The sequence below is a fragment of the Trachurus japonicus genome, chromosome 21 (assembly GCF_045865225.1).
Source record: "Trachurus japonicus isolate A0001 chromosome 21, Traja_1.0".
NCBI classification, from domain to species: Eukaryota; Metazoa; Chordata; class Actinopteri; order Carangiformes; family Carangidae; genus Trachurus; species Trachurus japonicus.
The window spans coordinates 20,323,768-20,336,009 of NC_140927.1; the positions used below are offsets into that span (position 1 = coordinate 20,323,768).

At 41.8% G+C, this 12,242-nt stretch overlaps 2 protein-coding genes across 2 annotated transcripts; both read left to right on the plus strand.

Moving 5' to 3' along the window:
* Positions 1-199: 199 nt before the first annotated feature.
* On the plus strand, positions 200-7,141 carry naxd (NAD(P)HX dehydratase). The gene is made up of 11 exons (XM_085766360.1): positions 200-1,654; positions 1,766-2,206; positions 2,500-2,650; positions 2,756-2,801; positions 2,902-2,990; positions 3,619-3,727; positions 4,055-4,105; positions 4,210-4,314; positions 4,420-4,540; positions 4,709-4,832; positions 6,668-7,141. The coding sequence occupies exons 1-11, from the start codon at positions 1,141-1,143 to the stop codon at positions 6,816-6,818; spliced, it is 1,902 nt and encodes a 633-aa protein (XP_085622486.1). The 5' UTR covers positions 200-1,140; the 3' UTR covers positions 6,819-7,141.
* Positions 7,142-8,082: 941 nt separating this feature from the next.
* On the plus strand, positions 8,083-12,050 carry ing1 (inhibitor of growth family, member 1). The gene is made up of 4 exons (XM_085765365.1): positions 8,083-8,189; positions 9,647-9,826; positions 10,419-10,567; positions 11,113-12,050. The coding sequence occupies exons 2-4, from the start codon at positions 9,688-9,690 to the stop codon at positions 11,743-11,745; spliced, it is 921 nt and encodes a 306-aa protein (XP_085621491.1). The 5' UTR covers positions 8,083-8,189; positions 9,647-9,687; the 3' UTR covers positions 11,746-12,050.
* Positions 12,051-12,242: the final 192 nt, after the last annotated feature.

Sequence of the window (12,242 nt, forward strand, 5' to 3'; positions counted from 1 at the left end):
TTTACAAATTTGTACTATTATTATTTCATTTAATGGTATAGTGTTGAGTAGTGGGACGTCCAAAGCTGACAATATGATTGGCTTCATTTCCAAAACCAGCATTTCTAGAGGCCAGTAGACGCAGTGCATCTGCTACCTCTAGTTTACTGCTGTAGTTTCTGCCCTGCTGCAGTAGTAGAGGAATCTCCGAGGAGGCCTTAAAGGCGTCCTAAGCTGGTCTTCCTGTAGCTACTGTGCTGTACGGGGTGAGCCTCATGACCGGGATCGTCCGTGTACAGTGGTCAGCGTTGAAACGCAGTTACAGGATAGGTAAGAGGAAGAAACAACAACACCAGGGAGCTTCTTCCTCTCGTGGGGAAAAAGCTTCACGTGTCGTGGCTGTAAGTCAGGGATAGAGGAATGAATGACATGTCGCTGCAGATTCAGATGCTCTCCTTCTGCTCTGCCACAGTCGCTTTGTCGATTATCGCCACATTGTTCTGTCTGAACGAGAGAGGTAAAGTGAAGGAAGTGTTACAAGTTATATTTCCATGTAAAAGTTCCTTTATCTACAGCGTTAGCTTAGCTGCAGCTAAATCCTGCCGTGTTACCGCTGTGTTGCTGTTGTTGTTGTCGAGGAAGAGTTGACAGGTTTGTAACCACCGAGGTGTCTAGGACCCTGCGGACACCTCGGCATGGTGGGCGGAGAAAGGTGAAGGTGCCGCTTACAGGACTGATCAGAGGTCAGTTTTAAAATGCACCCTGTGAAGGTGAAGGGCGAGATAAGAATATGGGATAGCCGATTCCCAGTCAGTTTTATCTCCCGGGTGCCGAGCGACGCATTTCGACTTCGTTAACGACGTAAAAAGAGAAAAAAAGGGGACAAACATAGACAGGTTTAAGCTAGCAGCACCCGGAGAGTTGATGTGCACGAGCCACCGGAATGGTTGCCAAGTTGTAAACTTATTACCACGGCAACTGCTGTTAAACAAGCTGAACGAGCGGCTGTCGGTGTTGACATCGTTGTTGTTTGGGACGGCGGCGGCGCCCCGCTGCTTTGATGCAGCGGCGGAGAGCGGAGCCCCAGACGTCCATCATAATCCGCAGTGTCAACATCTGAGGTGACAGTGAACCGTGAACAAAAACACGTCCGGATCCGCGATGCAAGCGAACACAACGCGGGGCTTCTTGTGGTCGGATGTTGAGACGAGGACCTTGTTGAACATCTGGGGGGAGCAGGACATCCAGACGGCGCTGGATGGAAACTTCCGAAACAGCTTCGTGTACCGCGACGTCTCCCGGAGGCTGGCGGCGATGGGGTTTGAGAGGACGCCGGAGCAGTGCAGGGTGCGGATCAAAAGCCTGAAGAGACAGTACCTGTTGGCCAAGGAGGGGAACCTGCGGAACAACGGGCAGTATCACAAGATTTGTAAGTTTTACGACACCATGGAGGGGATTTTGAGCAACCGGCCCGCTCTTGACCCCCAGGAGTTCATGGAGGGCGGGATGGGAGGAGAGGAGGCCGTGGACGGCCTGGAGGAGGATGGAGAGGATGCTCAGGATGTGTACTCCGAGGGCACGGCGGAGTGTCCTTACCCTGCAGAGACGGAGGTGAAGCTGGAGTACCCGACCGTCCCCATCCCTATTCCAGTTAAAGTGACAGTGGGCAATAACAGTAAGTGTTGCCTCTTTATATACAATTTAAGATAATTTCTGATGCTATGATTGGTTTGTTACATGTGCTTAAAAAATGCATCACATTATGTGTCACCTCTCTCCTCTTTAGGCACTTCTTCCAGACCGCACAACAGCAGCCAGTCGGCTAGTAATCTATCAGCCAGAGCAACTAAGCGACCGAGGAAGAGGCGCGCTAACTTCCCCATGGAGAAACTGATGGAGCAGTTCCTGGAGCAGAGCGTCCAGGCTGAGGAGAACTTCTACAGGATGGAGGAGCAGCGCCTGCAGGCAGAAGACCGCCGCAGAGAGGTAGAACATTCGAGGGAGCTGCACATGCTCCAGATGCTCGGACAGATGTTCTCCAGCATCTCCAGACCCGGGTCTGGCGCATCTCCCTCCAAGACTGCTCCCACTACCCGCACGTCCGTGTTCTCCAGTGCCTCCCCGTCATGTAGTCGCGGCCAATCCAGTCACCACAGGCGGCCTTCACCGCAGGCAGACTGTTTCCCACAAAAGAGTCAGCTGTCAAACCCAGATCCTCAGGCATTAGGTATCGGCGTCTGTGTCATGTTTGCAGCCTGGAAGGCAAATGTGTGGAGGGAGAATTGGAAATTACAAGCGTGTCAGCTGTTCTGTGAAAGCTCAGTGATGAAGCAGTGGTTCAAGTCATCACTTGTCCATTTTATCTTTACTTGCAAAGCATTGTTATCTCTGTTTTACTTGTGCATCTGTTGTTGTTTTTTGTCGCCAAAGTTTTGTCATCTTGTGTCCATGGAAGAAAACACACAGATTATCTGCTGACTCAGGCTTGACAAGTATTCCACTCTTTGTTTATTTCCTCAGTGTTTGAGCGCTACTACAGCTCGGGGTCTACATCACACAGAGGCATGGATGATGATATCCTTTCATTAGTAAGGAGCATAGTCCCTCCACTGACATCCAAAAAGCACAAGGGGCAAGATGGACGTATTGGTATTATTGGAGGATGCCAAGAGTGTGTGAAAACCACATCTGTATAACCAGCATTCACCAAAAAAAATTAATATGTCAGTCTATAGAAGATTTACTCTAATTCTTTTACATTTTTATCCCCTTAAAGCTATACTGGAGCGCCTTACTTCGCTGCCATCTCTGCACTGAAAGTGGTAAATAAGAGTTATGACAGATTATGCATTTATTTTACATAATGTAAAATTCCCATTTTTTTTGTTGACGTCTGGTTCTTCTGCTTTTTCTTGTTTCCAGGGAGCTGACTTGTCTCATGTGTTCTGCACCAAAGATGCTGCAACTGTAATCAAATCTTACAGCCCCGAGCTCATAGTTCATCCTGTTCTGTAAGTACTGGATTTTCAGGAGAAGTGTGTATTTCTGTACACTATTAAAAGCTTGGTAACACTTCCTATGATGCCTGCATTCATAACTGAGCATAGATATCTATATAACACATTAGTGACTCTCCTTTCAAAAGGCCAGATTTTACAGTTGCCTGTAATTAGTCTACCAACTGTATGGAAAGTCACAAGTTGTTATGATTAACGTGGTGTTTTCTCACCATGACATGCCACAATGGCTGCTTTATAAGCTCTCTCTCTCTCTGCGTGTCTGTCGTACCCTCTCAAGGTTTTGAATGTGGAGCCTGTGGCGAAAATCATGTATGATTATAGCATCATCAGTCAGTGCTGTTTATATGTACTCTCATCATAAAGTGACAGAGTAGGTATTAATCCCTATAAATCATCAAAATCCAGTGAGTTCATGGTTGCTATGGTAACATTCATAAGACTTTTTATGTGTGAAAAACAATTTTATTTATAAGCAAAGGTGTAAAAAAAAAAAAAAAGGTCAACAGCTTATTAGGAATAAGAGCATTACCAGGCTACTACTTAATATTGAGTGCATTCAATCACATTGAATATGTGTGTCCTTATTTGTGTGTGTGTGCGTGCGTGCGTGTGTGTGAAGGGACAGTCCTAATGCAGTGGAAGAGATTGAAAAATGGCTACCAAGACTGCACGGCCTTGTGGTGGGACCAGGTCTAGGGAGAGAAGACTTGTTACTGAAAACAGCTAAGGCATGTGGAATATATTCACTTTCCCTTGCACAGAAAAGTCTGTCAGGTCGTCTACTTTTTTTTTTACTACTACTACTATTTGTGGCAATTATTAAGCAGACTGAATTGCTTTAATTTCAAGTAAAGAGGAGCATGAACACAGCTGCTCATAGGACACTTTACCTTCCATCTATCAGTCTGTTGTGATTAAAAAAAAGAAATAAATGGAAATTTGACATTCAGATCATCTTTCAAGAAAATTAGGAAAAGTCAACAAGTGGACTTGATTTTACATTTTTATTATCTCAAGATAACACTTTTCTCTCTCTCTCTCTCTCTCTCTTTCAGGAGGTGATAGAGAAGTGTAAAGCAAGAGATATCCCGATAGTCATTGATGCAGTAAGTCTTGATAAAATTGAATTCCAGCTGTTGAACAGATGGGATTTTATTAGCAAAGGCATACACAGTCACTGAGTGTGTGTGCCTTTGTTTGTTTTCAACAGGACGGATTATGGCTAGTTACGCAGCAACCATCTGTTATTCAAGGGTACCAGAAGGGTATCCTCACACCTAACATCATGGAGTTCACGCGGCTGTACGAGGCACTGGTGGGTCACTCAGCAGAGTCCAGTCGGTCACCACAGTTGATAACATTTAACCTTTGATCCTGTGTTTAAATGTTTGTGTGTGTTTTCTGTTTGTGGCTGTCGCAGCACCATGAGTCCATGGACAGCAGTGATCATCAGCGCAGTGTCATGCAGCTCAGTGTAGCCATGGGCAACCTCACTCTGGTGCTAAAAGGAGAACAGGATCTCATTACAGATGGCAGCAAGGGTTAGTATCAAGCCCATATGCAGTGCAAACACAACTTTGTCACACATGCTTTAAAGCTTTACAGCTGATGATTCACTTCTTCCATTAGCCTACATAACTATTTTGATACCAATACTGAGATTACTGTTTTGTTTTTGTCATCTCAAGTTCAGACTTTTTTTCTTTCAGTGATCTCATGCAGTATTGAGGGCAGCGGGAGACGATGCGGTGGACAGGGTGACCTCTTATCTGGATCCATGGGAGTCCTGGCACACTGGGCTCACGCTGCTTCTGCAGCTGGACTGCTCAGAAGGTGAGGAGATGTTTGTTGGCTGTTTATAAACTTAAATGATTTAGTCCATGGGCCAGACCAGACACCGGTATCACTTGAGTGGGCAAAACCTTACCTATACTAAATTATTTTTAGGGTCAATATAAGTAAATAAAAATATGATAGCTTTTTCATAGGAGCAGCTTTTTATTTTTATTTTTTTCGCATTTTGTTATTTTACCCTATAGGCAGATTGTCATTAAAGTGGCTTGTCAAGTGGCTCAGATCGGATCTGTAACATGAATGTGTAAACGGGACAAATACGCATGGAATCGGATATTGTCAGATCAGATTCAGGCACCCGTTATATGTGGAAATAAATCTGATACAAATCCGATATCTGCCAATACGTCTGCAGTCTAAACAGACAGATCGGATCTTTCCTGGCAATGGTGTCATATGTCATAAATGATAATATTAATTCACGTGCCCACTGCCCACACGTTTTGCTGAACCTCTGTAGCCTTTGATTGACACGTGGGACTGACTACCATGGCCAGTTGTCACAGGAATTATAGTGTTTCATTTTCATGGTGTCCACACGTCTGTTTTTGTCCAGTCAATGCGGATCGATATGCGAGGGAGTGTGAAAAAAGAGAGCGCGCGAGACAAACACCAGATTTCGTTTGAGAAAGGCCCAAAGTTGTTAAAGTGAGACTCTCTAACAAGGACAAACTATGATACCTATGACATCTTAGATGATGGATTGGAGTGCACAATGTTGTTACCTGGTACAGCAGAATATCTGGCCTTGAAAGGACTGAACTGATATCTGGATCCAGTGTTTTAATGTGCACACCACATGGTTGTTCTGTGAGCCGGCACCACCACCCCACCCAGCATAGTTTTTTCATTGTCAATAAAGGTCTATCTATCTATCTATCTATCTATCTATCTATCTATCTATCTATCTATCTATCTATCTATCTATCTATCTATCTATCTATCTATCTATCTATCTATCCAATTTGCCTCTGCACCAATTGAATAAGGTATTGGGAAGAAATATAATTTGTCAAAAAGTATCCTTAATTAGAAAATACATTGCAATGATTTAGAGCTGACAATCGGCTAATTGAAGCCTATTTACACCTATATTAGATAACACTACTAAGGGTTTATTATAAGTCTCTGTGGCTGGCCAATAGTTCACACCCAAAGGAGAGGATATGATGAAAGAAAGATGATTTCCAGGGAAGGCACTGTTTTCGTTTTTGAACAGCAACAGTCTATTACTTTAAGAGGTGATACATACTATAAAGCTGCCAGTCAGCAAGGTCTATCATATCAAAACTTAATCTAGGGGTGTATAGGAATAAAAAAAAATCACAACTAGAATTTGCCCTCCCAGGTGATACCGATATGTGAAATTTTGGGTCTTGGCCCAAGGACTAATTGTATATAAAACCTTTAAATGACCAAGTACAGGGCCTACAAAGTGGATTAATTTATATGTGAGCAATTTCCAAAACATTTTCCATTTTTCACATTTATCTCCAAAGCATCCATCCACCGGTTTCCATTTACTTCACTAAGATATAATAATAATCAAACCTAGAAATTTGCCAGAATAAATTAATCCACCCAACTAAATATTTTTTCTTACAAACACATTGGGTTTGGGGAAGGTTTTTCATGATTATCTGATATTTTATGGATTAAATGATAAACTCAGAAAAGGATGGCAATGGATAGTGCAATTTTTTAATAATTTACTTCTGTTGTCAAATTTAAAATGTCATATTGTAGAAATGAATGAATATGTCTTAAATGTGTGTTGTTATGCCTTGTAATCCATTACTTTTGTTCTCCTGCAGTGTAAATCCATCAATGGTTGCAGCATACGGAGCCTGTTCGCTCACCAGACAGTGCAACAGCCAAGCTTTCCAGCAACACGGCAGGTCCACCACCACCTCAGACATGATCCAAGAGATCGGCTCAGCCTTCAAAAAGCTATTTGAAAGCTGAAAGGAGCCAACTGAAGTCAGAATTGTTCTTGTCAGCAAGATATACTGTATTAAAACATGCACAATTCTGCCCTCTTAAAAACTGTTCATACAGACTATGGGTTGATGGATGATGGCGGAAAATGTTCTCATCGAGTTGAATATAAATGAAGATCACAAGTGTGAACTGTTCTCTGAGACAGTGCTCAGAATCTGGTGAAAAATACACATGCTGGTCTGTTGACAGCCCATCAAAGAGATGTGGTCTGATAAATTGGGTCACAGGGAAAAAAAACAGACACTTGTTTGAATTTTGAAATAAATAATACATTTGATTTTGTGTGAGTGGATTTTTGAACAAGTTCTTCAAAGTAGCCTACATCACAGCAGTTTGCCTTTGTAGCCACACGGTGGCAATGTTGACTAGTTTCAACCATAGACTGTGGTTTCAACATGGAGACATCGTGGTCATGTTTACCAATACACTACTACACAGTCACTGAGACCCCTGAAAAACCTTTAAGTGCCAAAGAACGGTTAAGTCTGAGAGTGGAAATATAAATTAATATGTCCACATCAGATAATAAAATAATAGAATAGATTAATACACCCTCTTAAATTAATTCATCCGACCTGTGTGTGTCGGTGCCTCGCAGGACACAGCTGAACGTATTTCTTTCACGCGCGTTAGCCTATGTGGAAGCCCATTTCTGCCAATTGATAGGAACATAATAGAAGATTTAATAACTCAAAATAATGAGATACTTTCTTCTATTTTGGCTTAGTATCTTATTATTTTTGACAAAGTATCTCATTATCTTTGACTTAGTATCTCATAATTTTCATAAAGTATCTCATTATTTTGACTTGGTAATTAAAATAATGAGATAACTCATTATTTTTGACAAAGTATCTAAAAAATGTTGACTTACTAACTAAAAATACTGAGATACTAAGTCAAAATAATGCGACACTAACTCACTATTTTGAGTAAGCTATTGCATTATTTTGACTGAATTTTGAGAAAGTATAATTATTTTGAGTTAGTAACCAAAAAACAATGAGAAACTAACAAATTATTTTTGACTTGTTAACTCAAAATAATGAGATACTAAGTCAAAATAACGAGATACAAACTCATTATTTTCTACTTAGTTTCTAATTATTTTGAGTTATTAGATCTTATATTTTTTCCATCATGTGGCAGAAATGATCTTCCATAGCCCCAGCTAGCATTAGCCACATTAGCTCCTGTAGCAGCAGCAGTAGCAAAGAGCAAAGTCTGCGCACACGACCGGAGCGGCGCTAGCAACAAGAGCAGCAGCATCACGGAGGGTTAAACGTTAGCGTTTGCTACAGAAAAGCTTGGAGGAAAAACCTAAAACGCACACAGGTAAGTTATTCCCCGAGCCATTTACCTACTAACTACACGACTGCAACATATTGTGTAGCGTTTGTTTTTGCAGTGTTGAACGACCTAGTCGGTTCAGTATCGGTATTATGTTAAAAGGCTAGCAGAAGCTAATTTGGGCTAACACGTAAATATGACAGAAAAGAGACTAATAAGTGTCGAAACCGTTGCTATATAAAAACCTTAGCCATGTTTTAAACGTACGTGATTTGTTTGTGTGTGGCGTTTGCGTGTTGATTTAACGGATCTGTAATTGTTTACATCGTGGGTGAATGAAGAAGAGGTGGTTGAACGATTTTTCTCTCTTGGCGTTGGACCATCTACGATCCGACCCATTGTAGTAATATCATCTGTTTAACTGTGTTGTCAATTAAAGCCACAAGCAGGTTGAGTAATAAGTATTGTAAGTGTGTTTTTTTTAACGATTTCCCGGCTCAAACTTGTACCAAGGAGAAAGTTGGTGAACGTGAACGTTACTTGACGTTAACGTAAAGTCAGCAGCAAGGTAGTTAGCGTTAGTAATCATGACCAGGACTATATACTATAGAAACTCAGTCTGTTCGTTACGTTAAATTGTTTTTACGGGATTCCCCTGCGTTAGTATGTCTGTTTGTGAAACATTTACATGCATCCTCCTCGGCAACGTTACAGTTAACCGACTAGCTAACGTTACTATTTAGCCTTTGCTTTCTTCTTCCGACCTTGCGTTAACACTGATATGCGCTTAATGTACCTTCTTATAAACCAGAACTCATCTGCTTCTTATTATTTATACTCGTCCTACCCATGTGTGTGTGTGCGACTTGTTAGTGCCAGTAACCTCCTCTCTGTTGGCAGATTCCTGTAACACGTAGCAGCTTTTTTTTTTTCTTCTCAGGATGGCTGACTGACTACAGACCAGCTGCCCCCTCCCCCCTTCTTCTTCTTTCACAGTTTGACCGTGCTAGTCTGTGTTTCTAGACAGATCTCAGATAACCCGCACAGGAAAACACGATATAAACACATTGCGGTGATGTGCCTTATAAAACACACGAGAGATGACATGCACAATGATTTATGTGAAATTTAGAGACGGCTGATGCAAAGTGAATGAGATCATGGTTGTCAATGGGGAAAAAAGCATGTTACAGAATCAATCAATCAATCAATCAATCAATTTGTGTATTTCGGGCATGTCAATTTAAATCATCATCATCACACTTCATCTTAGTTCAAATAATACAATACACATGGCCGAAAGGGAAAGCGGGAGAAGCAAAAGCTTATCTAGTCCCGCCCCCATTACCCACAGAATAAAAAAATCTTTATCATAATCTTTTCTTTTTGCTTTTTTTTTTTTGCATTTTGATATAACATTTTTTTATCAGAAGAATGTGTAGACAGGCTACTACACTGCACCATCAACATATTGAAGAACGACCTCTTGTTTATTATTACAGGTGCAGGTGAAGCAGTGACCTGTGTTGAAGACTGATCCGCGATGTTGAACCCGACCAATGGTGACCCGGGTCACGTTGTCGTGAACTATGTCGAGGAGTATTTGGACCTGGTGGAGTCACTGCCATTTGACCTGCAGAGGAGCGTGTCTCTCATGAAGGAGATAGATGCCAAGTATCAAGGTAAAGAAAACAGACAGTGTGGGCTCTGATATGCAAGATGTATACATCCTTTACACTGCAAGTATGCAATATAAAGATGGTATAGGAATTAAAATGGACTGAAAGACTTGCAACTCATAACATATTGTACTTGACAAACTCCTAGACAGAAAATCCCTCTCAAGTACATTGCATTGGGGTCCTAAAAACCCATAGTTATACATAACTTAATTGCAGGTTGTGAATATACAATGGTTGGTCTTGTACTTACTAACTGAACTCATATTACATTGATTAAATTGTTGACAAGTAACTCAAGATATACAGTAGTACAATATTGTTTGAACCCACTAGTCTTTAAGCTCTCCCAGTAGATCTAGCCTGTCAACCTCCACTGAAGTAGTCAGTATTATTTATGGCATTGCTCAACATAAACTTAGCCTCATTCACTGCACATAATAGACAACCAAGCTGGTCATTCATTGTCAGTAAATAACAAGCTGTAGTAGGTAATTTCGTGGGTTTTTTTTAGAGAATATGTGTGGAGCATCATTCCTCCTACCCCCAGTTGATTGTTTGTGCATGGTTTTTTTTTCCCCCTCTTGTTTGGCAGATGTTCTGAAGGAGCTCGACGATGCTTACGAACGGTATCGCCGGGAATCTGATTCACTTCAGAGGCGCAAACTTCAGTTATCTATTCAGAGGGCGCTGATCCGCAGTCAAGAGCTCGGAGATGAAAAGATCCAGATCGCCGGCCAAATGGTACGAAGAGAACACCCTGCAGCTGTTTCAGTAGAAATGTTTGCTGGCAAACTTCCAGTGACTGTTCGAGGATAGAGAAGCGCTTTCATGTAACATCTGCTCACAGCAAACTACTCTCAGTAAATGGAAACACAAAAAAGGATTTATAGACCTGCTAAGTGACTGATTTGTTTTGTGGTGTTTCAAGTTTTCACTGAATTGTTACTGAAATCATTACCAGAGAAAACTTCTTTGACCATTCAAGACTCCCTGCTGTGAACAACAAATCAGATTATTATTGTTACATGCCAGGAAAATAACAGCATATTTAACTTTCCCCTCTGACACGTGGTATGTTTGGTATGTGAAAGTTGAAATGAGAAGTTTAAAATGCATAGTTTGGGTAATGATTTCAATACAAACTGTATTGCTTTGTCTTTGCACAATTGGATAAACAGGTTTGAGCTCAACGTGTATCTAAGGAAGACTGAACTACAGCTAAATGTATGTAACTTTATAGAATATAACCATGTTTAACTTGAATAAATGTTCTTTCTTTCTTTCAGGTGGAGTTGGTTGAGAACCGAACACGGCAAATAGACTGGCACTCTGAGCTTCTCCTCTCCTCTCAAGAAGTCCCAGAGAGCCACGTTCCTACAGCGACATCCATGACAACCACTGCAGCAACCATGATGTCCACATCATCAGCCACTGTGACTCCAGGCAAACCCGGCCACCACGATAAGAAGCGTGATGAGGTCACACCCAGCTCAGGCAGCGTAGACAAGGCTGGTGGGAAACGTTCGAGACGTCAGAAAAACGGGGAGACTCGTGAAAGTTACGGGGGTCTGGATCACAGCGAGGAAGGAGGAGTGGGGGCGTCCCGGGAAAAACGGGCCAAAACATCTTCCAAGAAGAAGAAACGGTCAAAAGGAAAGTCCGAGAGGGAAGTGTCACCGGCAGACCTGCCCATCGATCCAGATGAGCCGACATACTGCCTGTGTGAGCAGGTGTCGTACGGCGAGATGATCGGCTGCGATAACGACGAATGTCCCATTGAGTGGTTTCATTTCTCCTGCGTTGGGCTCCATCATAAGCCCAAAGGAAAGTGGTACTGTCCCAAGTGCAGAGGTGAGAATGAGAAGACCATGGACAAGGCCTTAGAAAGGGCCAAGAAGGAGAGGGCGTACAACAGGTAGCTCGCTCTACCTGGCCGAAAGAACACTACTGCATACAAATGTAATTTTATGTCCTTGTTTCCATTTGATGTTAACACTGTTTCAAACAAGAGGGATCTTGTACATAGTTATTTTTGTAACTGCTGCATAGCTGAGAAACAAGATTGCTCCATCCCCATTTGTAAAGAACTGACACAGTACAGTACATCCTGCATGTTTGTAGCCAGCTGTCCTGCACTTAAATCCCCCTTGTTGTCATCATGCATGTCACGTTTCCCACTCCATTATATATGCTCAATTAAAGTAATAAACCATTTCTAAACAAAGAAGAATTTTATGCTCTTTAACATCTTCCAGAGGATGAAGCGAAGAATCTGATGGATGTGATACTCTGCAGTGTGCTGTAGCTTTCTACCACAATTAGTTATTACTCTTGAGTAAACAGTATGTCTAAATTTCAAACACGTATAAAAAACATTTTACATTATCACTTGAGTACAGTATTTTAAATTATACCC

Excerpts from the sequence above, each read along its gene's own strand:
- ing1 (XM_085765365.1), top strand. The coding sequence starts at position 9,688 with ATGTTGAACCCGACCAATGGTGACCCGGGTCACGTTGTCGTGAACTAT. Across the intron at positions 9,827-10,418 it reads GATAGATGCCAAGTATCAAG|ATGTTCTGAAGGAGCTCGAC; the intron begins GTAAAGAAAACA and ends CTTGTTTGGCAG. Across the intron at positions 10,568-11,112 it reads TCCAGATCGCCGGCCAAATG|GTGGAGTTGGTTGAGAACCG; the intron begins GTACGAAGAGAA and ends TCTTTCTTTCAG.
- naxd (XM_085766360.1), top strand. The coding sequence starts at position 1,141 with ATGCAAGCGAACACAACGCGGGGCTTCTTGTGGTCGGATGTTGAGACG. Across the intron at positions 1,655-1,765 it reads AGTGACAGTGGGCAATAACA|GCACTTCTTCCAGACCGCAC; the intron begins GTAAGTGTTGCC and ends TCTCCTCTTTAG. Across the intron at positions 4,541-4,708 it reads CATTACAGATGGCAGCAAGG|TGATCTCATGCAGTATTGAG; the intron begins GTTAGTATCAAG and ends TTTTTCTTTCAG.